The sequence below is a fragment of the Chiloscyllium plagiosum genome, chromosome 45, assembly GCF_004010195.1.
Source record: "Chiloscyllium plagiosum isolate BGI_BamShark_2017 chromosome 45, ASM401019v2, whole genome shotgun sequence".
In the NCBI taxonomy this organism is placed as follows: Eukaryota; Metazoa; Chordata; class Chondrichthyes; order Orectolobiformes; family Hemiscylliidae; genus Chiloscyllium; species Chiloscyllium plagiosum.
Genome location: NC_057754.1, coordinates 355959 through 380554, shown reverse-complemented (window position 1 = coordinate 380554; position 24596 = coordinate 355959). Strand labels below are relative to the sequence as shown.

Here is a 24596-nt window from a genome sequence, read left to right as displayed (position 1 = left end):
TACCTTCTCCCACCCTCCTCTCTGACCTATCACCTCCATCCTCACCCCCATTCACCTATTGTACTCTATGCTACTTTCTCCCCACCCCCACACCCCCTCTCATTTATCTCTCCAATCTACAGGCACCCTGCCTCTATTCCTGATGAAGGGCTTTTGCCCGAAACGTCGATCTTCCTGCTCCTCGGATGCTGCCTGACCTGCTGTGCTTTCCCAGCACCACTCTAACCTAGACTCTGGTTTTACAGCATCTGCAGTCCTTGTTTTTACCACAGAGATAGCTTGGGCAACCATGTGATAATTTTCCTTATTCTCCAATAAGTAATGCAGCATGTGTAATGTTCTTATTTACAGCTGAACTTCTATTTGTATTTTTATAGACAGTGCTGCCCGTTTCAGTGAGAAGGATACAAAGGGCATGTTGGTATGGTCTCCCAACCACAACATTTCTGATGCAAAACGTAAGTGTTGTTGGTGAGGATCTCAATTTCAATAAGGAAAATTCAGCTTCCCTGGATCTGATCTAAAATAGAAAAGAACTTCAGCTTGATTATTGACATGGTGTCAGAAGTAAATTCATTATTGGGATATGGATGTCACTAGCTATGCCAGTATTAATTACCCTAGAGAAGGTGATGGTGAAATATTGCAGTTTTCAACTGTTGTAGTTTTTGAGGTTTCAGGGCACCCACAGTGCTATTAGGGTTGAATATCCAGGCTTGACCTAGTGACCACGAATAATCAGTGTTAGTTCCAAATCAGGATAGTGTGTGGCTTGGAGAGGATCTTGCAGCTGATGGTGATACCTACTGCTCTAGCCTTTCTCACTGGCAGAAGTCACAGATTTGAAAGGTGCTGGTTGTTGAAGGAATCTTAGTGAGTTATTGCAGTGTATCAGATGATACACTGTGACAGCACTGTGTATCAGTGATGAAAGGAGTGAAAGTTGTGGATGTTAGATGGCGTGTCAATCAGCATTCCCTCTAACTTCCTTACTGGCTGTGTGGGCCTCTGAGGCCTGTATGTGGCCACAACTTCCAGAAGTGATCAACATGCGTGGAACACTGGAGCAGCTGCATGCATGTCTGCACTGCTTAGAGGGAATGTTGGCACCAAATCCAAGAAGCGATGGCTAGGTCAGTCACAGAGAGAGTGTGCCGATGGATCAGCCACTAATAGAGAGAGAGAGACAGAGGAAGAGAGTGAGGGGGAGCAAGGCGTGATTGGTAAACCATTTGTTGAGAGAGAAGAGCAATGGGTAGGCCAGTCGCAGAAAGAGAGGTGATGGGAAGGCCAGTCACGAATAGAAAGGGTTTGGAGGGATATGGGCCCGGTGCTGGCAGGTGGGACTAGATTGGGTTGGGATAACTGGTCGACATGGACGGGTTGGACCGAAGGGTCTGTTTCCGTGCTGTACATCTCTATGACTCTATGACACAGAGAGAGATTAAAACAATACAATCAAACGGGCTAATCACAGAGAGAGAAAAATAGCCAATAGAAAATTTGCAGAGAAAGAGAACTAATAAAGGAACTAATTAAAGAAATAGCTAGCAAATAAACTAATCTTGGTGGACCAAATTAAAAATCATATAACACCAGGTTATAGTTCAACTGGTTTATTTGGAGGCACCAGCTTTCAAACCGCTGCTTCTTGAGACAACCACCTGATGAAGAAGCAGTGCTTTGAAAGCTAATGCCTCCATATAAACCAGTTGGACTATAATCTGGTGTTGTGTGATTTTTAACTTTGTCCAGCCTGGTCCAACACCAACTCCTCCAAATTTTGGTGGACCAAAATTGAATAATTTTCAATATTATCTCTGATATGATACTGCTAAATATTAGAATGTTGTCTGAATCTTCCTTTTAGGCAGTTTTCTTTTTCACTGATATTGGAATTCAGGATATGATGGAACAAACCCAGTTTTGTGTACTTTTCTAACTCTACATCTCTCTTTCAGTCGATGAATATATCGCCATGGCCAAGGAGAAGCATGGGTACAACATAGAACAGGTATGGTGAAGATTTCACGGATTTTCCCTGTCTGATTCCCCCCGTGGGTTACCTTTGTGTTTGCACCCCACTGCAGGCCTCCTCTCTGTACCCCCCCAAGGCTCCCTGTCTGTTCCTCTTCAAATCCTATCCTGGCTCCCCCACGCGTGGGTTCCCTCTCTGTTCCCCTTCGACAAGAGGGGTCCCTCTCTTTCTCTGTGGGCTCCCCACTACCCATGGGCTCCCTCTTTGTTTCTACCCTACTCCCTCTCTGTGCCCCCCTCTGTGTGTTCCTTCTCTGTCCCCTCTACAGACACCCACTCTCCATTTTCCTCGCACTCTGTCTCACTGGCCAGCTCACATAGAGGCATAAAGTATTATGACATGAAAAGAGGCCTTTCAGCCCATGTTAGTACATCATCAGGCCCCTACCTACACTGATTTCCCCTTCCCAGCATTTGGCACATAGTCTTGTATGCTATGGCATTTTGAGTGTTCATTTAAATATTACTTAAATGTTGTGATGATTCCTGCATCTACCATCTTTCAGTGAATTCCAGACACCCACCGTTCTTTGGATGAAAAAACTTCTTCTTAAAATACCCTCTCAACTGTATGCCCCTTATCACACATCTTTGGCCCCTGGATAATTGCCCCTTGTACTAAGTTGAAAAGTGTATACCTATTCCTTTATATTACTTTCAACTTCAATCATAGCCTCTTTAGCTTTCTCTGCTCCAAGGCAAACAGCACCTCCCTATATTGTTCATTTTCATAGCTGAAAATCTCCAGCCTAGGCAGCATCCTGGTGAATCTAACCTGCACCCTTTCTAGTCCAATCATATCCTTCCTATAGTGTGGTGAAGAGACTGTACATTAGCTCTGGCCTGACTAACCTCATAGCTCTTGTGTTCTGCCTTGGACAAGTATCCCATACACTAACTTAACCACTTATTCCACATGATCTATGGACATGCGCATCAAGGTTCCTCTGATCCTTTGTATCTACCATTCATCATGTGCTGTATTGCCTTGGTAGTCCTCACAAGATGCATCACTGTACACTTTCTGCCCATCTCACCCTTCTCTTTCTCCACCCAGGCACTGGGGATGCTCTTATGGCACAAGCATGATGTTGATAAATCTCTCGCTGACTTGGCCAATTTCACTCCTTTCCCGGATGAGTGGACTGTAGAAGATAAAGTGCTATTTGAACAGGCCTTTAGTTTCCATGGGAAGAGCTTCCAGCGCATCCAACAAATGGTGAGCGCTGTCATGATGGATCCTGATTGCTGTTCTACCCAATCAGGCAGTGGATGTTGCATGACGATAAATTTACATTTCCTCCCACTGATGTGATGTGGATCAGGATCATTCCAATAGATATAGTTAGAACAGGAACATGATAGGACTGTATCTAGGCTGGACTGCTCATTTCCCAGCCCACTCAGGCGTTGAACTGAGTGTTGATTTATTCAGACAGACTTCTGATGGGGCGAATACCAAATGTGATCACTGTGAAAGTTGAGCCTGAGTCAGTTAACTGTTCCTCAGCCAACACCTAAAATTGACGAACAGGTCATTACCACAGTGCTGTTGTGGAACCTTGTTATGAGTAAACTGCTGCCTTTCCTAAGTGATAGGTAATGAAGTAGTGACATTGTCACTGGCCTAGTAATCCAGAGATCCATGCTAAAAGCTCTGGGGCTGAATCCCACCACAGAAAATATTTGATTTCAATTAATAACTCTGGAATGGAAAGTGTATTGGTGACAGTGTAACCACTGTTGGTTTATTGTAAAATGCTGTCTGGTTCTTGAATGTCATTTTGGGGAAGGATATCTGCACCTGGTCTTGGCTGCAGATTACTGTGGACACACAGCAATGTGGTTAACTCCAAAATGTCCTTTGTAATGATTTAACAAGCCACTTAGTTTTATCAGACTTTGAAATTAGTATATACAAGAAACAAAACCAGATGAGCCACCCAGCATCAATCAGAGCACCAGATTCGACAGTTTCATGAACAGGCCTGTCAATCCTGTAAAATCCTACTTAGCAACATCTGGGGCCTTGTGCCAAAACCAGGAGAGCAACATAATGGACGAATCAAGCAATATCCTTGTCACAGAATCATATCTTAGAGACACCACCATCATCAGAGATTTCACATAGATATATGACTCAAGACTGGGCATCTGTGGGCCACCAACAGCAGCAGAATTGTCATTGCCCACAATCTGTGATCCCATGACCTGGAATATCCTTGCACCCTGCCATTATCACTAAACCAAGGGATAAAATCTTGTTCAATGTAGAGTGCAGGAAGGCATGTCAGCAGCAGCATCAGGCATACCTAAAAATGAGGTGTCCGTTGGTGAAGTTACAACATCAGTCTACTTGCATGCCAAACAGTGTAAGTAGCTTAGAATAGATAAGCCTATGTGATCCCACAAACAATGGATCACATTTAAATTCTGAAGTCCTTCCACATTCAGTCTTTAGTAGAGATGGATGACTAAATGATACAGGAGGAGGATGCTCCATAAATATCCCATAGTTGGTGATGGTGAGCACATCCATACAAAAGGTGAGGTTGAAGCATTTGCATCGATCTTCAGCCTGAAGAGCCAAATGAATGATCCATCTTGGCCTCCCCTGAAGTCCCAAGCATCTCAGACAATGCAGTTCACTCCACATGATATTAAAAACAGCAGATTCTGCTGGATACGGCAAAGGCTATGATTCCCGACAAGTAGGAAGTAACATTTGCTCCATGCAAGTGCCAGGCAATGACCATCTCTAATGACAGAGAATCTAATAATTATGTCATACATTTACTGCTTTATCATTGTTGAATCCCTGATGTAAACATAACATTGTCTAGAAACTGAACTGGATTCACTGCATAAATACTGTGGCTACCATGTCAGAAGCTGAGAATTCTGCAATGAATAATCTCCCTTCTGACTCCCTAATGCTTGTCCACTGTTTACAAGACACATGTCAGAAATGAAACAGATTATTCACCACTTGCCTAACTGGATGTGTAAAAGCTTCACACCATCCAGGATAAAGCAGCCTATTTGCATGGTGCTCCATCCACCATCTTCCATGTTGATTCTGTTGACTAGCTTTGTGAATCTACTTAAAATACACAAAACTGCCACAGTTTAAGACACCCTTATCTCCAGGGGCATTAGGATGGGTAATAAATGCTTGCCTAGTTAGCAAAGTCCACATCTTACATGAGTAAAAAATATGATACTGATGAGTGTGTATGAGAAGAATGTGCTTCATTGGGTGTGAAACGATTTGAGATGTCCTGAGATAGCAAAAGGCGCTGGAGTAATGCATGTATTTTTTTGTTTATAATTATTGGAAGCATAGGACAGCAAGGCTGATGATATGGCAGAATTTGATGGTGGTTTCTGGTGAATAATGCAGTGATATCCTGCCTTTCTTTTAGTTACCAGACAAACTTATCTCCAGCCTGGTAAAATATTACTACTCCTGGAAGAAGACCCGGACTCGAACAAGTGTGATGGATCGGCAAGCTCGCAAGCTGGTACACAAGAAGGAGCGGGAAGACAGGTTTGTGAATTGTTCTTGCGTACCACCACTACCACCACACACCCAGCCCCTGCTAAAACTATAATGTCCAAGGTACTATGTGGACAACCTTTGGAAATGATGACAGTTTCTCACCCAGTGTTGTCAAGTATCTATTACCTACCAAAGGCATCTTATTGGCAATCCAGCCTGGTGCTACCTTCAGATGGGTATGCTTTCCAACGTAAAGTTTTCTTAGCCACTGACCGAGGAAACAAGCTGGAGACCTTCAGTATCTGTGATTCAGTTAAACCCCTCCTTTCACTAGCTGAGCTCTATAAATAAAAACACTTCTGGGCAAGCAGGACATGTGGCTCCATTCATGAATTTCAAACTAAGAATAAAGAACCCCTTGTTTCTGAAAATCAGCCAAGCGCTGGAAGTTATTTCAGTCTCTGCTTTATCTCCTGTTTTTCATTTTACTTGTTTCTCTTCTGTGTTGTAGTAATGATGAGGCAGAAGAAGTGACAGTGCAGATTGCAGACGACAGTGATTATGAACCTGATGTTAAGAGGGAGGTAAGTTTTGTTCTTTTTCACACTCTGTACAGGGTAGCCATTGACAACAAATTGTACTCTTTGTGTTCAGATTGTCCAGTGTTCTCAATTGGATGGCTTAACTCATTGTTCAGTTGTTGGATTTGTTCCAAATTAATGTGCTACGTTATGCAGAATTATTCTCAGGATTCCTAGCTAAAGTTCATCTTATTCAGTAATTTTCCTAAGTGGCTGTTCCATTTGACCTTAGAGTATGGTCTTGGCTTTGGAGCAGGAGGAGGCTATTCTGCCATTTAAACCTCTACTATCAAAACTGCTGACTGTTTTTGTTGTATATCCTTTAATCCCATAACCAATAAAAATCAGCCTGCCACAACTTTGAAACTTTTGATTGACCCCCAGCAGTAACAATTTTCAGGGGTAAGTGTTCCAGACGTTTGAAGAAGTGCTTTCTGATATCACCCCACGATCACCATGGCTCAGATTTAAAGTTTCTGTCCCCTTGTTCTGAATCACAGCAAATATCTTCTCTGTGCCTGGTTAAAAATTTTAATTGTCTTAAACAGAAACAAATCGTGTTACAGTGATATTGTCACTGGATCCAGAAGCCCAGCTAATTATTAGGGCAGAGAGTGAAGACCCATCATGGCAGGTGGTGAAATTGAAATTCAGTTAGTCTGGAATTGAAAGCTAGTCTTAGTAAGAGTGACCATGAAACTAGTACTGGTGGAACTATACTGAATTGTTGTTCAAATAAAAATCTGCTTCACTCATGTCCCTTAGGGAAGGAATTCTGTCCTTATCCAGTCTGGCTTACATGTGACTCCAGACCCATAAGTGTTGACTCTTAACTGTGTGAAATGTCCCAACAAAGCACAGAGTTCTAGAGGTAATTGGAGATGAGCATCCTTACCAGCGACCCCCACATTCCATGAAAGAAACAGCTCATTGAGATCATGCCTTAATCTTCTTTACTTGAGGGAATGCAGGAGTCAGTGTTTGTGTCCTCAGAATTTTACCTATTAATACCTTCTAGTGAATCTGTGCTGCACTCCCTCCAGGGCCAATATCTTCTACCTGAGAGGCCAGATCTGAACTCTGTTACTGCAGATGGAGGTCAAAGTAGAGCTTTTTATCAACAGTACAAAAGCAGAATGCTCAGGATGCTGCAGATCTTAAATAGAAAGAGAAAATGCTGGGAGCACTTAGCGGGTCAAAAAGCATGTTTCAAGTCAGTATCTCAGAACAAAGACTTCTGCACCGACACATGATCAGTTAGAAATTTAATAACTGAAAAGTGGTGTTGAAGTTGGGAAACAGAAGGATGTGGAGGCACTGGAACGGGTGCAGAGGAGGTTTACCAGGATGTTGCCTGGTATGGTAGGAAGATCGTATGAGGAAAGGCTGAGGCACTTGGGGTTGTTTTCATTGGAGAAAAGAAGGTTTAGGGGTGACTTGATAGAGGTGTACAAGATGATTAGGGGTTTAGATAGGGTCGACAGTGAGAATATTTTTCCACGTATGGAGTCAGCTATTACAAGGGGGCATAGCTTTAAATTAAGGGGGGGTAGGTATAGGACAGATGTTAGGGGTAGGTTCTTTACTCAGCGAGTCGTGAGTTCATGGAATGCCCTGCCAGTACAGTGGTGGACTCTCCCTCATTATGGGCATTTAAGCGGGCATTGGATAGGCATATGGAGGATAGTGGGCTAGTGTAGGTTAGGTGGGCTTGGATCGGCGCAACATCGAGAGCCGAAGGGCCTGTACTGCGCTGTATTCTTCTATGTTCTATGTAAGGTGAGCTCTGTGATCGGTTTGGTGGGCATGTATTGGTGGCAGGAGAGACTAAATGACAAAAGATTACATGTTGTATGATAACAGACTTAATGATTAGATTAGATTCCCTACAGTGCGAAAACAGGCCCTTCAACCCAACTAGCCCACACCGACCCTCCGAAGAGTAACCCACCCAGACCCGTTTCCTTCTAACTAATGCACCTAACACTATGGCCAATTCACCTGACCTACACATCTTTGAACTGTGGGAGGAAACCGGAGCACTGGGAGGAAACCGGAGCACTTGGAGGAAACCCATGCAGACACGGCAAGAATGTGCAAACTCCACACAGACAGTCACCCGAGGGTGGGGTTGAACCTGGGACCCTGGTGCTATGAGGCAGCAGTGCTAACCACTGAGCCACCATGCCGCCCCTTAATGTCTACAGCAAGTGTCAATGCAGGTCCCTGAATAACTGCTGTCTGAAAACAAACTGAAAAGTGAACAAGAGAGGGCAGGAAAAACAAACCAGAAAAGAAAAATAACAAACATATACTGGTCACTTGGACAGAATGTGAGTGTTGCTGGATAAAGATACATTTTCTCAAAGCTCTCGCTTTCATTTGGACAATTCACAAAAAGTACGAAAGGTAAATCGACATTTGTACTGTATCAGAGGAGAGTGCTGATTGGTTGCACTCTGGAACAGATGTATCCATGGACCATGCATCAGATAGATGATAACTGGTGGTTAACATCCATGTTTTGTTTAAAAGTTAAACTAGCAGGTTGATTCTGGTTAGTCAAGACATTGACTTGAGAAATGCACCAGAATGTGGCTATCACCTAGTTTGTTGAGTTTGAACAGTTGCAATATGTATTCTTTGTGTTTGCAAAGAAAGGCTCTGTTAATGTTTATTGGTTATAGTATGCAGAAGTGTAATTCTTACCACACTCTGGTTTATTTAGCAAATGCAGTCCAATTGTGCAATCACATCTGATGTTTTTCAGCAACACTTAAAAGCAACTTTGACAAGTCTTCATGATAAAGACCTCAAGATAAAGATTCAATTCATCTTGTACCTGTCCACTATCTCTCTCATATTTCTGCTTCTCTTTTGTTCCTAGTTTCTGAGCATTTAGATATTTTGTTGAATGGGGGTAGGGATATGAAACAAGAGTAATGCAATGTGAAGGGGTTTTGGAAATGTCTATAAAGAAGAACATAATGATTGCAACAGTTCAAGATGCTCACAACTGTTTCCAGCCTGCAAAGCAGGGTAGTAATACCATAGGTTAATTAAAAGCGAAAGTTATTGCAATAACATGTAAAACACTGACCAATGCAGAACACAGCTTATTTTAAATATTGCATGTGATTCTTCCTCTTCCTGTCCCCATAGCGCTCTGGGGAGCAGAAACCCACAAGTGGCAAATCAGTGACGGTGAAGAGAGAGTCTCAGAGCATCCAGTATCGCCATCATCCACCACGCTCAAAGAGACGGCCACCTAAGGACATGTACCTCAGCCAAGATGAAGTTGCTGGAGTCTCTGCTAACCCCAATGCTGCCACCATCTCTCTCCGACAGTTGGAATCACAGCTCATCTCCATCAAGCGCCAGGTGACATACGGGGAAGTGTGAAGTCTGCAGTTTGGGGAGGGAGTGGGATGAAGTGATGGCACATTATGCTAACTAGGCCAGCGGTGATCTAAATCCTGACCTTCCACTTCTGAAGTCAAATACACCCAAAAAACAGAAAGAATTTGATGTTTTAAAATCCAATGTTGAATTGAGTTTGAGAACTGTCTAGCTGCCAACACTCTATCCTTTGAAACTAAAGCAAGAATGATGCATAATTTAATAATTCCAGTTACAAGATGGCAGAGAGGCAAAATTAAAAAGATCTTGCTGGTAATGGTCAAGAGAGCATTACCTTATTAAATGCCTGGTTGGACCTGCCTTGGGCATATTTGTTGAGCCAAATATAGAAGGAACTTTAGTTTGTATCTCATCCTGTGCTGTCCCTATCATAGAATCATAGTTCTGGGAGTGTTTGTTGGATACAGTGTAGAGGGAACTTTACTCTGTATCCAACCCTATACTGTGCCTGTCCTGGGAGTACTTGATGGGTAAAGGATGAAATTTTATGAATTTCAATGGACGAAGAGATTGGGTGATACGGCAGGACCTGGATGATTGGGACGGTTTAGGGAAAGAAGCAGTTCATGAATTATTGCTGAAGATGTAAGTGTTTTTGTCTCCCTCCTATATCACAGGTTCAGACAATAAAACAGATAAACAGCTCATTAAAGCAAACACTGGATGGGGGGATCGACAAACTGCGACCACCAGAGGTATGAGTGTTATATGGCTAACCCTCTCTTCATTGGTGCATTGCCTTTACCATCCAATGCCTGCCTTATTACAGTGATAATGTGTTGGTGGTGTTCAGATATTTTGGAGATTGTTTCTGTCTGAGCTGAGTCACACAAATTTTGTGATATTGGTTTGATGAAGGAATATTGGCTCTTGGAACACTAATTTCAACTGCTTCTTGAATAGCAAGAATGTTTGCAGAATCTTATACAATCAAAAAAAGCTGAAGCAGAAAAAAGCCCATTTGGCCCATCTGGTTGTGTTAGATTTCTAATCTCCACAAGTGGCCTTCTAATACAAGGTGACATCCCAGTTGAAGAGGGTCAGTGCTGAGGGAACGTCTCCCTGTCAGATGGTCATTGCTGAGGGAATGCCACCCTACCGGAGAGTCGGTGCTGAGAGAGTGCTGCACTGTTGGAGAGTCAGCGCTGAGGGAATGCCACTCTTTCAGAGGGTCAGCGCTGAGGGAGTGTTGCACTGTCGGAGAGTCAGTAATGAGGGAGTTCTGCATTGTTGGAGGGTCACTGCTGAGGGAGTGCTATACTGTCAGAGGGTCAGGGGTGAGGAGTGCTGCATTATCAGAAGGTCAGTATTGAGGGAACGCTGCACTGTTACCTGTCCTACCCTTTCTGGTTCTTGTTTAAAATTTTCCATGGCTGCTGTCTGAAAGAACAGCTTAGAGTTCTCCCAGTGTCCTGGGACCAATTTTTCTCTCAACCAACACCACAAAAAAACGGTAGTTTTATTATTTATGTGTAGGATCTTTCTGTGTGCAAAACTGGTTTCCTCCAATACAACAGTGACTACATTTCACAAAGTCTTTCATCGATTGTAATATGTTTTGGGGTTTCTCGTGTTTCTGACAGTCCGCTGGAGAAATGGGACTTTGGTTATTTTTTGAGCTGATGTCATGACTTGTACTGGTATAGTTTGTTTTCAATATACTTTGTGTTGTAATTCTCTCATTCTCCGTCTCCACAGTCCAATCTGAAGCTCAACTCACGCTGGACGACCGAGGAGCAGCTCCTGGCTGTTCAAGGTATCCACACATCTTTGTGAATACTGCAGGCTCCACCGCCATGCTTCCCCACCCTCATTTAATTAGGTTGACAGCATATTATTTCCTGAGTAGCTCCTTTTTGGCAAAAGTGATCTCATTCAGTCTGAGGTTGTAGAGTTTTTCCTCAACCAGGCAGAGTCCACTCATGCACTAGATGCTGCTTGTTTTGACCTGTCAGATCAGAAAGATGCTGGTGTTTTAAACCCTGTCTCTGTCTCTCTCTCTCTCTCGCTCTCTCTCTCTCTCACCTCCTTAATTCCAGTCATTTCCTGATCCAGGTCTTATTGATTGAAGCTATGTTGAGATGCTATGGGGAGCAAGGGAGGTGGAATAAATTCAAACATGCGTTACCCTATATCGACTGTGGACATGGGCACCAGTCACCTCATTGTCTCGGTGACAGAGAATGGGGAGGGGGCTTGGAGTACAAGGAACGCTGTGTCTCTGTTTCGGATAGCATGTTGGAAGATGGAAATTCCCCAACTCCACACCAAAGGAAAAAAAATCCCAAAATGTTTCTGTGTTCAGGCATTCGTAAATATGGGCGGAATTTCCAGGCCATCGCAGAAGTGATCGGGAACAAGACGCTGGCCCAGGTGAAGACGTTCTTTATCAGTTACCGCCGCCGTTTCAACCTGGAGGAGATTCTGCAGGAATGGGAGGCAGAGCAGGAGGTACAGGGCAATGCTGGCAGTCTGTCGGGTCTGGACGATGGTGGTGCCTGCAACCCATCACTAGCTAGCAGCGAAGAGGAGGAAGAAGAGGAGGCCGAGGTACATGAGTTACATGCTGCCTTGTTGTGGGGGATGGGGTGGAGGTGTTGTGCTGTGAGGTGGAGAGGGCTTTGGGCTACTGGATTCTTCTGAATAAATGAGGCATTAAGTTTGCAGGAGTGTGGGGTGGGATCATCTGGCTAGGTTCTGTTGGTTTGTGTATTTGGATCAAGTTTTGTGTCCATTCACAATGATCTTTAACCCCTGCTTCTCCCCACCCCTTCTCCTTCTCTTTCCGTAGGTCCAAGTGACGCCCGTACTTGCTGCCCCAGCTCCGCCCGCTCCGACCCCTGCTGCCACCCCGGTGACCCCAACGACCCTCTCACAGCCTCCGCCGCTGCTCAGACCGAGTCTGCCTGCAGCCCCTGCCCTCCACAGGCAGCCACCTCCCCTGCAGCAGGGCCGCTTCCTCCTGTCCCGGCCTCCACTCAATCAACCACCTCCCCCACTGATCCGGCCTGCAGTTGCACTGCCTCCAGGAGCTCGACCGAACCCACGGCCCATCCTGTCATCGGTTAGCTCGCAGCCCCTCCCCTCCCTCATCGGTATCCAGCTTGAATCACCATCATCTTCTGCACACTGAGCTCCACCCAAGATCACGAACATCGTAGCTGCAATCAACCATGGCCTTGAGCATCGCAGCTACAATCAACAAAGACTGCAAGCCTCGTACCAACAACCAGTGAAGTCATAAACATTGTAGATGAGATCAACTAACTTGAAGAGCATTATAACTGCAATCAGTGAAAACCAGGACTGCAAGCATCGTAGCTACAATCACCAACAACAGAATGGCGTTTTAAGGCTTTTTTTGTTCACTAATTTCAAAGCTTTAGTTTTTAAAAGGAAAAATAAGGTTTTAACTTTTTGATGCTTTGTTAACATATGGGAGATCCAACCTCCCGAATCTGTAACACTACAAAGCAGTGGTCTGCTTACTTCTATTCACCCTGAGAGGATTAACCAAGATCACCTTGAATTTTGGGAATGGGCATGTAGGGATCAGTCCTGGATCCCAAGAGGTGAGGAGAGGATCAGTTCTGAACCCGAGGATGGGAGAACAGAGTGGATCCTGGACCCCAGGATTGGAGAGGGAGGTCAGTCCTGGAGCCAGAATGAGAGACAGACGGATTCTGACCTCACCCTGATCAAGGAGAGGAAGGTTAGTTCAGGATACTGGAATATATGGGGTAGTCAGTCCAGGTGAGAAGGATGTCCGTGCTGGACTAGATCCTGGGGATGGGAGAAGTAGGTTAGTTCTGGATCTTGGGTTGGTTTCAGGGTAAGGGGGTTAGTCCCATTGGCCATTTTCAGTTCTATTTTACCTGGAGCCCACCCAGAAGTGTTAATTGTCCACATTAAGTAGCAGGATTGTCTCTGAGACTCCCAGTCTATTGAAAATCTCCCAAGGGGGCATTATTCTCTTCCCTCCAGTCCCCTCTCTCCTTTTCCTACCCTGTTCACTTGCTGTTTTGAATCTTCTGTATCCTCATGGTTCCTAGATAGCTAGAAGGTTTCTAGAGTGCTATTTCTCTCTGCTTGAGGGAGAAGCTATCTGTCCACCCTGTAGGATCAGGTGGCTGAAGGTGATGAAATAACTAAAAGTGAAGAATTAATATTTCCTTTGTGAAACGTGAAAAGGGACCATATGTAGTTTGAGTGTCTGAGATTGTTTGTAGATACTGACTGCTTCACCATAGGCCTTTGGGTGGTAGGGAAAAGTGTTGGTACGTTAAGAAGCAGATAGCTGAAGCAGGGGTGGGTAGGGAGAGACACAGTCTGTATTCCATATGACTGCAGTACACTTGAACAGTGTTGGGGTATTCTTTAGTAGTACGCATGGTGGCCTAGAGCAATGTGTAAAAGTGTGTTGCTCTCCTTAACTGGCACTCCCATTTTAAAGTCTGAATTATGGTTTTAAAAACATAAACTGGGATTTTCTCTTGGAAATATGGACAGAATCTCAATGTCAGAACATTAGTCATTGGGGAGGATAGTTAGTGACCCAGTGATCCTGAGAGATTTTGATTGGAGAAGTGTGATGAGATCACAGAGATCTCAAAAGAGTCTATGAGATGAAGGCTTACTTGAGCAATGTTGAGTTTTCCTACAATTTTGACTCCTGGAACAATCCATTCCAGTCCATCATATCAAAAGCTGTTTTAAAACCTGATCTAAATTTTTTCACTTGCCCCACAGCCATGCAACATTTCCCTTCTACCTTTTTTTGGAATTGGGTGGCACAGTTGGTTAGCATTGCTGCCTCAGGGCCAGGAACCCGGGTTGATTCCACCCTTGGATGACTGTTTGGTGGAATTTGCACATTTTTGCTGTGTCTGCATGGGTTACCTCCAGGTGCTCCGATTTCCTCTCACAGTCCAGAGATGTTTAGGTTAAGTGGATTGACCATGCTAAATTGTTCATTGTGTCCACGGATGTGCAGGTTAGGTGGATTAGCTGTGGGAAATGAAGGGATATGGGAATAGGGTGTCGGGGATCTGGGTGGAATGCTCTTCAGAGGGTTGTTGTTGACTCAATGAGCTGAATGGCCTGCTTCCACGCTGTAGGGATTCCATGAAATCTATGAATTCATTTTGATATTTCCTGTTGAGTCTGTTTCTACTCCCCCAGTAGGCAGCGCATTCTAGATCACAACAACTTGCTGTGTTATAATATTCCTCATTGCCTTTCTCTTTTGCTAATCTTCTTAAATCTGTGTACCTCTGGCTTCTGACTCGTCCTGTAACTGGGAATCATTTTTTATTCTTGTTGAAGTTTTTTAATGTCATATTGTGCCAAATGAAGTGAAGGCTGAGAGATTCTCTCCTCCTTCATCTCTTTGTCTAATTTCATTGCAGCAATTGTTTTATTTTCCTTTCTGAAGAAGGGTACTGATCCCAGCCACTCTGAATAACTTGAGATGAGAAAGCTATTCTCTAGAAGTATTACCTAGCCTGCTACCACCTTGCTGCTTGAGTTAGGAGTGGTGACTGCTCCCTCAGGGAGAGGGCATAATGGTCACATTTCTGTCTTCCTTTCTGACAGCCATTAATCACCTTCTATTTGCTCCTGCATCCCCACCCCATCCAGCCACTCCAAAGCTTTAGCACCCAACTACAACTCAGGGTGACCATCTCCCATTATCTAAAACAGAAGGAGCTTTGATTGCTATAGTAACTGTCATCATCTCTGGATGCCCCATTGAAAGTGCTTTACAGCCAATGAAGTGTAGTTACTGTAGTGATGTAAGCAGGGGGAGTTTTACACATGATGGTAAGATAAATGACCAGATATGGTTTTTCAATGAAGTGAGGATCAATGTTGACTGATCTCAGGAAGGGTTTACATTCAAAGCTGCCCTGACCTTGCCTCAGTGCTGTGTGTGGGATGTTAACCTGACCCCCACCCAAAGACTTGCCCCTCCCACCACCACCAGTCCAAAACTAAAAGCCAACTAAAATTTTGGGATAATGAATGAATGTAGGGTTGTACGTCCTTTCTGCCTCTGTTTAATATCGACTTTAACTTCGAACTGATTTGCAGGTTTTAAGATCTGGTGAATGGTTTTCGCAAATCCCTATGACAGCAGAAGTATCACTCGGTTGTGTCAGCTCACTTTGGACTTGCTAGCTCCAGAGTACTGATGTGTATGAGCACTTATTTCATGTCTGCTCTTAATGATCTGGTTTGTAGGAAAGGGAGCAGGGACAAGCACTGTACATTACTTCCTGCAAAACCATGTCATATCTGTGACAAGGTGTCCAGGATGCACCAAGATTGAATGGAAACCATTGAGTTCCTTGAAGGAATCTCGTGTGATGATTAAATATATTATGAGTTGGTTCTGGAGCTTTTAAGAGTGCTTTTGGAAATTTAGCAAGGTTGTAGATAGACACATTCTCTTACTATTTTTCATCCAGAGTTTTGAAATTGGAGCATCCTTTCCCATTACAGCCATAAATCTTTATTGGATTCACAGGTTTACAGACTTAGTCCTGATGTAAGGTGTTCCTGTGTTAGTCAATTCTGTAAGCAGTCAGATTGCCTTTTTTTAATGCCATCTCTATTATCAGATTGGGATGTATAATAATGACCTTACCTTTATCCAGACTGGTGTCTGTCTTTTACACGTATCATTTTGTATTTTGCCATAAAATAATAAGTTCACACAGAATTAATGAGACTTCTTGAAGTCATCAATCTTCTTTATTTCATAGGTGACTGTAGAAAGTAATCCTGAATATCAGATTTGCTTTGTTCAGTCAATTCAACTTGTCTGTGTATGATTATAAAGAAAGCATGCTGCCCCACTTTGATGCCTTAGTGAGAAAAGAGCAACTACAGTTCATTCCACAGTCCAAGGTAGGATCCTCCTTTGTGGGCTCCTGACTCTGTCAGTTATCTGCCTGACTCCCTATTTCCCCCCCACTTTGATTCTCTTGTCTCGAAAGCCAGTTTGTTTCCAACCCTTCTGCCACCCTGTAGATGGTAAAGAGCAGCAATTTGGGTTTTCCAGTGCACTTGCTGAAAGATGTTCTCTGATTTCTTGAATAAGCTAATGAACTACCTGCTGAGTTAGATTAATGTTTAGCTTTTAACTGGATTCTTTCTTTCTGGGGAAAATGGTCAAAAGATTGTGATAAGTATACTGTGTGAATGAGAGATAGACTTGGATTAAAACATTTGCTGTTACCTTTTTCCTCAGCCCTGTTTGACCCTTGCACAATTTAGCAGTATAGCAATATTCATTCTGTCCCTAATACAAATACCTCCATGGCCCCTACTCCAGGGAACCAGTGAGGGAAATCAACATTTTAATGTTGCATTCATATAGATTTCAAAATTGAATGAGTGTGAAATAGCTGAACTGCAACACTATTAAAGGACAGCGCTCACACTCTGTATCCTAGACTAGCAGGACTCCAGGTCAATTAAATACCTGCTAGAACTCTTTTTTTTTAAAAGTATATTTTTTCCGGTATGGCCCCTCTCAGACTTCAGTCAGTGCTCATGTCTGCTGTGGATAACTGTTTCAGTATTAGCTACCTGTATGTTCTGTTGTGTTTTTATTAAGAGTGTGTGTGTGTGTGCGCGCGTGTGCGTGCTCACGTGTGTTTTTTTTAAATGTCATTTGACGATTCCTTAACTTATTTTTGGTGTTTTACAAACTTTTTTTTAGTGAGTTTGGTATACTTCTTCCCTGCTTAGTCAGTTCAGAATTTCCAGGTGTTCAGCAATGGAAATTGTGAATGATGGGATTTCAATAAAATATTTTACTAGTTGCTGACTTAGACTTGTGTTGTTTTTTGGTTTGTGGTTAACTCGACCCAGCCATCATGATTGACCCTACGTGCTGATACCTCATGACATCTAATGAAGTACTTTTGGAACTGTAGTCACTGTCGTAGTGTTTGAAACACAGCAGCTGGTTTGCACAGAGCAAGATCATAATGTATTTGAGGAACAGATATTGGAATTCTCCTGGTTTTTTTTTAAATACTTTGGGATCCAGCCAAGTGAAGGACCAAGATTTCCAGATAATGTACAAGTATTCAGCTATCAATTATGGGTTCAACCCAATCTTTTAATCTTCTCCCACAGCCCCATGTACATTCTTCTCTCTCAAACATGGACTCAGTGTATTTTTCAAACCGTTCCAATGGTAAATGTTAATGTGTATTTATGTTTTTGTGATTTTATGCACTACTGAACAGTGCCTTTCATGATGCAGAGAATCCTATGGTCAGAACACTGAGCACAAGGATTTTGCTGCTGTGGAGAGCCTGTCACTAGCCTTTGGTTCTGGGAATGATGCCAAGGCTGATCTCAACTGTTCTCAAAAGGCCATGACCCCAGATTCCATTGTCCCATATGTGGAAATGGCAATGCGTGACCTGAACTGGATTGAATTAGCAGAGTGAAAAAAAGCAGGAAAAAGCTTTCCTAACTCAACTGTTTTTAGATGCCAGCTGCAGAAGTTGACCTATTCCCAGTTGGGCAGCCGTAAAACTAAGAGTCCCAAGGCAGCCACTAACGTCCTAGCAGGTAAGACATGGACAACCCCTGCTCAGCTGGCATTGGGTAATTACCACAAACATCAGCAGACTTGGTTGATAACACAGAAGCAAGAAGCCATTCTGTCCTCCAAGTTATTTCTCCATTCACTTACAAATAGAGTGTGGATTTGAAATAACTATTATTAAAATTAGAAATATCACTTGTTGAGGCAGCTTTATCCACCTTTGCATTGCTAACATTTGAACAATTTGTCTCATTGACCCTCTTATGAACTGATTCCTCTTAACCTGTAATAACAACAGGCAGACCAATGTTATGTTAAACTATAGAAGGAGAATCTTTATTATAATCATAAAGGTGAACTTTTCCCAGTCCAAATTTAATACATTATTTTCCTCCCTCTGGTGCCAGGTTCCAATTAAACAATTCTCAAATGAAAGGGCATCAATCATTCAAAGAAATTAACACAAAAACAGCTACACAAACCAATTTCCCAGTTTGGGTCATGCAGAAAATATGCCCCAAAACTCATGATTTAAAAAAATTAAATAAATTCTTTGTTCCACAACACCCACCCCTCCCCTCCATACACACATCAGATCTATTAGGTTGGAAGTGGTTCTTAAACCCTTGAGAATTCAATTTCATAGCAGTTCCTAAGTGCCCTAGCATCACAGATGTTGAAATTCAAAGACAGATTTAATCCAGCAGAGCCTTCTTCAAATAAACTGGAGTGTAAATAGGATTCTCCATTGCTTGGCCAGGGCATACAGCACCCTGAATCTTTTATTTTAAAAAGTCATAAATCAAGTTTCAAGTGGAAACTGTAGAGCTTGTTTAGGGTGAAAATTAATGTTACTAATATTGGCAAATGGTTTTAATGACTGCTTTTAAGAGCCAGGACTGACTATTTGGGGAAAGGAACAACTGAGGTGGGTGTGTATGTTGGGGTTGGGAGGGGGGAGGGGGCGGAGAGAGTGTGAGAATGTTGGGTAGTGATTTGACTGATACTGCCTCACGTTCCTTACTCCAGTCCCTGACTAGTGGCAAGTTGCAGTTGTCCCTACATGGAAGCCACAAGGCTTTCCACAAAAGTCAGTGCCTTTATAACAGAAGAGCCAAGGTAGAGTGATATCATTCTAAAGAAGGAATCTGTTTAATAACAGCAGCAGCAAAGTATACACTGAAATGCAGGAAAGTGAAGTAGGAAATTGGGGTACTACCCCATTTTTACTTAAATTATTTTGTACAAACATCAAATCTGAATGGACCACAGGTTTTGATCTCCATAATTAGCAATGCAGCAATAAAAAAAGAGATGTGTATGTTACAGAGTGGCTCGCATCAAAGGGACTGATTGCAGAGCTAGAACTCTGGTCCTAGGAACAGAGTCAACAGAGATGTTGGGGCACCTCAGGCAAAACCAGGGTTTTAAAAACAAATCCCTGCAGCCAAATTTATATTTAAACGTAAAATGTGATTAAGAATTACTTAAGAAAATAGGGTTGGACTGGGCAGAGGGCATGAAAGCAAATTAATTTTCAGGCGAGAAATTGCTGCAGGTTAATAATATAATTCTGATACACAGAGCCAGACATCTTTCTATAGGAGACAAATTAGAAAAAAAGGATTAGATTGTTTTGGGTAATTTACAGCAATGGGAAAATGGCATGTCATCTCTACATGTACAGGTGATCTATTATATATATGTCCTTTAACTAAGCAGGTACTCTACCTGCTCATTAGGAAATTATCCCACTGCAGTCTCAGATCAGTCAAGTTACCAACTTCTGTCTCAAAGAACTTTATAAAATAGTCATTTGAGGCAAGACAACGGAGATCTGAACAGAGAGCAGGAGCCTCATTTAACTGACAGTACAAGAAAAGCATGGCCTTTTTTACATCAGCAAATACAATGCAACAACTGAAAATCTAAAAGATTAGCTTTCTCTATGTTACAGTGTTTGTCAAGATCCGAGTTGAATTAGAACAAGAAATCAATTTCTCTGAATGAAGAAGTGTTGCACAAATTGGGAGAAGATGTCTGAGCTTGTGAAGAGAGATGAACTGAAGGAATCCCACCTTGTTCTGCTGGTTCCCAGCTGGATGAAAGCGTCAGTCCAGGAGGAAGTGTGTTTAAAAAGTAGGTAGCTTTGCAGATATATTAACCACATCTTATCACTACTTAACCAAATACCACATGGCAATCAAGTGTGTTGCCAGCAGCTGAGAACCAAATGATTACTGAATGGGGCTCATGTCTTAAGGCTTTCATCCCCTCTGTACTTGACTTAGGAACAAAATCCTGGCGATGAACAGACCAACTGAATCACCCAATCCCTGACAACTATGTGTTTGAAGTCGATACAGATTTGGGCTATGAATATGCCTAATCAATGCACATACTGTGCAGAGCCAGACCTAGAGTCCTAACTCAGCTGGAATCCAAGCCAGGACTAGTCAGACACAGCAAGTTTCTCTATGCCCACTGACATTCAAGAGAGTCCAGTATCAAACGAGAAATCTGCTTGTTGAGGTATAATACACACACTTCCTAAAATTGAAAACACCTAAATAAAGATTGAACTGAAAATCAAAATGGTGGTTCAAGCCTTTGTTAAGATGTTTGCATCAGTTGGAATAGCAGAGTGATTGCTCAGATATCTGTGTCCTCAGTTTAAGTATTGAAGATGGGAAAAACACCTGCCTTGGAACCTCAGAAACCCTGGAGTTTAGTGTCAGACCCGGTCACTGCTGTAACATGATGACTGACCCTTTGTATTTGCAGTAGTTAGTTTCTATCACCAGCATTCATTTAGACAGGGACTGGAGATGGGGCCAAAGATTGTGGGAGACTAAACCAAATACTGAGTCCATCTGCCACTGCCTCTTCTTACCTAACTTGTTCACCTGTTCAGTCTCACCCTGGCCCTTTCAATCAACTCTCATCTTTTCACAACTCTGGCCAGCAGTACACACACTGACAAAATAAAGGGTGGACACAACTGGAGGAGAGACCCACCTTCACTCCTACCCAAACATAGCTGTCCTTAAAGTACATTTCACATACAACAATGCCTCTGCTTCATCCCCAATCCTTGTGGGTGTAGGGGGGGAGGTATAATTTCTTTAGGTTGATAATTGCTTCTCTATTCCTCCCCCAACCAATGAATATGCCAATTCCCTTACCTCTCCTGTCACTGTTTCCTTCTTGGACACAGACACTGATTACTGATCTTAGCTCACAAACTGGGGCCAGAACCAAACTCTCAGACAGCAGCAGGTCCAAGTGGGCTAATGCCCATTGTACTTTGGACATCTATTCTCCAATCCCCGTTTTCAGGGGGGCATTTCTAATCTAGAAACAGGATGGCAGCCCCTGGTGGTACTTGGGACTCGTGGTTCCTACGGTGAAGGGGCATCTTTGGTGGTGAGCAACAAACAGTACACCTACTGAACTTGTCCAACTCGCCAGTGACACCATCCAGGCCTCAGGGAGATCAGGAACGACTGGGCAGGAGGACCAAAGAAACCAGGGAGGAATATAATATTTTCACTCTGGGTGGATGAAGACATGCAATGTGAGAAGGAGATTACAGGTAAAGTTTATAAATACATTGCTGTGTCGCATCTCTCTGTAATACCCTGGAAATAGTCATGCAAAATGAAATAATCACAGTTAATGTGGACCAACACTGCATCTAACAGACCAGAGGCTACTTAACAGTCACTGGTTGAAAAACAAATGGGGTTGGGGACCCTGGAAGAAATTTCTGCCTTGGAAGTTTAACCCAATTTAAATTATTCTGTTGGGGAAGACGAAGGAATAAAGGAATGGTTTGGGAGCTCAACATTCAGCTGAATAAAGAATGTTTGTCAATAATTTGAGATTAATCTACTGCTTAATTAATTTTTAAAAAGACAGAAGACAGGAAGATTGCATTAATTAATTTACAAATTCTCAGAAACTTCAACAGCGAAGACCTTCCAAAAATTCTTCCCTTTTCCAATCTTTACTTAAGTTGCTTTGGGTTAGGGAAGAAGCTTTGACTGGGATGCATAAACTATTAAAAGGGACTATTCAGTAAATAAATCTAAACAGGAATTCCAGAATGAAATGGAAACAACTCAGAAACAGCCATGATTATTTTGTCTTGTACAGAAATGGTGTTCCAATCTCCTGATTTCACAAGGAGGAGCCTGATTTTAAACAGCTCCTGGGCACATAAGCAGATAGTGTTGGTTTTGTAGTGTAACAGGACATAAGTTGGGGTGGAGAAAAAAAAGTGAAGGCTTGAAGGGGGTGGGGGGGTTGTGGAGTGGGGGAGGAAGAGTGAGTGAGTGAATGATGGTGGTGGTATAAGGAGGAAGAAGATGGAAGAGGGACATTAAGAACGTAGGGATTCTGGAAAGTGAGCCCCCCATCATCCCAAACCAATCATCCTTCAATCAACATCAAGAAGCTGGGCAGAGAGCCCATTGGCACAAGGTTTACAATCAGAACCAGTTGCTAACTGAAGGCACAAATCTTGGAAAAGGGCCTTGGCTCATTCTCCCTGGGAACAAGTTAACAAAGCAGGAATTCTGAGAATTAAACCTTATTCAGGCCCAGTTCTCCAAAGAGTGATGATGTACAGAGTGGGAGAAAAATGAAGGAGAGAGTATGGGAAGCAAAAGGTGGAGAGTGGAAAGGGAAAACAGGAGGAGGAAGAGGGATATTACTTTTAATCCAATAAATGCTACAATTGAGTCTATAATTAGGCAACTGCTGAGTTTAGAAGTTCCTCACAATTACATACTCTTTTCAGGCCACAAGTAATAAACCTGCTCTTCTTCATCTCAACTACCTGGAGAAATCCACTCACTACAGTGTTAGTGTAGTGCACAATGTGAGATCCAAAGTTAATGGCCTCTGCTTCAAGTCACCATATATGCAGGAGGAGGGATATGGGGAAAAGGAAAGAGGCAGGGTGTGGAGTTCAACAAATCTGCCATCCCACAGTGACATGTCAAGAATGTGTGCAATACATGATCAGTCAGATAAAAAAAACTAAAAAATAAACTTAAAACACTAATGCAAAAAATAAATCTCAAAACTGAAAGAATCCAGCCCAGAAAGTGTCAGCTTGAGTTCTTGCTCAACTGTCCCGATTAAACCTGGTGCCTCCAACAATCTTGGACAAGTTCGCATGGCTTTCCTTACAGCTTGAGTTCATTGGCAATTTTGGACGCTATATTCTTAAATGCTATGGAGGTGCCAGATATGCGTTTGAAACGGACTCCGTTGAGGGAGAGTCGGGGCAGTTTGCACACTTCCATCTCCCATTGCACCAGGTTGTCCTTGGTGGGGTCCCCATGCATACAGAACAGCATGTACCGTTCCCGTCCCTCATGCTCACAGTTATTGGCATCCAGAACCTTGCCGATCTCTTTCATCATTTCATTGGGCTCCATTGAACTTGTTGTCTTCATACTCCACGTGAAACGTAGTGACCTAGGTTTGGCATCTTTGTTCTCGTCTTTCTCCGCACTGAGATTGGATCTGGAGGAAGAGGCGAGACAGATTACAATTCAAATTAAACCCAGTTGACAAAACAGAAACAGGCCATTCAGCCCATCAGCTGATGTTTCAGCTCCATATGAGCCTCACCACCACCCTATCCCTTTCTCTCATGTGTTTATCCAGCTTCCCTCCCTTAAATGTATCAACAGGATTCTCCTTGACCCTTCCTTATGGGAACAAGTCCCACATTCTTCCCACCCTCTAGGCAAGGGACGTTTCATATTGATGGAGCACATTGAGCTTAATGTCTATATTATCAAAACCTTTCATAACCTTCAGCAATCCATCAGATCATCCTGAGTCTTTCCTATCACTCCCCACGACACACACTGCACATAAGATCTACCTCCTTTTTAATTTGAATCACAGCCAGGATTGTAATTTTTAGAAGTCCAGGCCATTCAGTCTATCAAGTGCATACCGAACTTCCAAACAGCTTCCCACTCAGAGCCCCACCCTATCCCTGTAACCCTACAGTTCCCATGGTCAATTCACCCTAACCAGCACATCTTTGGATTGTGGGAGGAAACCCCATGCAGATATGGAGAGAATGTGCAAACTCCACACAGTCACCCAAGGCTGGAATCGAACCCGGGTCCCTGGCATTGTGAGGCAGCAGTGCTAACCATTGAGCCACCTTAAGCTTCTGCAAATACCATAAGATAGAGGAATAGGAGTAGGCTATTCAGCCCATCAAGTCTGTTCTGCCATTCAATGAGATCATGGCTGATCTGACCATCAACTCCACTTTCCTGCCTTTTCCCCCATAACCTCTGATTGCTCACTTTATTCAATCAAATTTATTTGATTGGAAATCTCTACCTCAGTATTGAAAAATAAAAGGTGGTCAGCATGACCTATTTTTAAAAAATTGCTCCAAGGGTGGACCCATCCCTAAATGCCCTGAAGGAGGTGGTAAACCACT

At 43.0% G+C, this 24596-nt stretch overlaps 2 protein-coding genes across 4 annotated transcripts in view; one reads left to right on the top strand and one right to left on the bottom strand.

Moving 5' to 3' along the window:
* Positions 1-20156, top strand: part of rcor2 (REST corepressor 2) — a 73062-nt gene extending 52906 nt beyond the window's left edge. The window contains exons 6-15 of one of the 3 annotated variants that reach the window (XM_043682542.1): positions 378-458; positions 1962-2014; positions 3095-3256; positions 5463-5587; positions 6051-6123; positions 9283-9501; positions 10158-10235; positions 11239-11296; positions 11846-12090; positions 12332-14413. In XM_043682542.1, the coding sequence (XP_043538477.1) occupies positions 378-458; positions 1962-2014; positions 3095-3256; positions 5463-5587; positions 6051-6123; positions 9283-9501; positions 10158-10235; positions 11239-11296; positions 11846-12090; positions 12332-12673 (1436 nt within the window). In that variant the 3' untranslated portion in view covers positions 12674-14413. Of the gene's footprint in view, positions 1-377; positions 459-1961; positions 2015-3094; positions 3257-5462; positions 5588-6050; positions 6124-9282; positions 9502-10157; positions 10236-11238; positions 11297-11579; positions 11703-11845; positions 12091-12331; positions 14414-20069 lie in introns of those variants that run through there. The other 2 variants (XM_043682543.1, XM_043682544.1) reach the window with 2 other exon arrangements.
* Positions 18422-24596, bottom strand: part of LOC122543972 (serine/threonine-protein kinase MARK2-like) — a 70236-nt gene continuing 64061 nt past the window's right edge. The window contains exon 14 of the mRNA XM_043682981.1: positions 18422-23650. Within this exon, the coding sequence (XP_043538916.1) occupies positions 23308-23650 (343 nt within the window). The 3' untranslated portion in view covers positions 18422-23307. The remainder of the gene's footprint in view (positions 23651-24596) is intronic.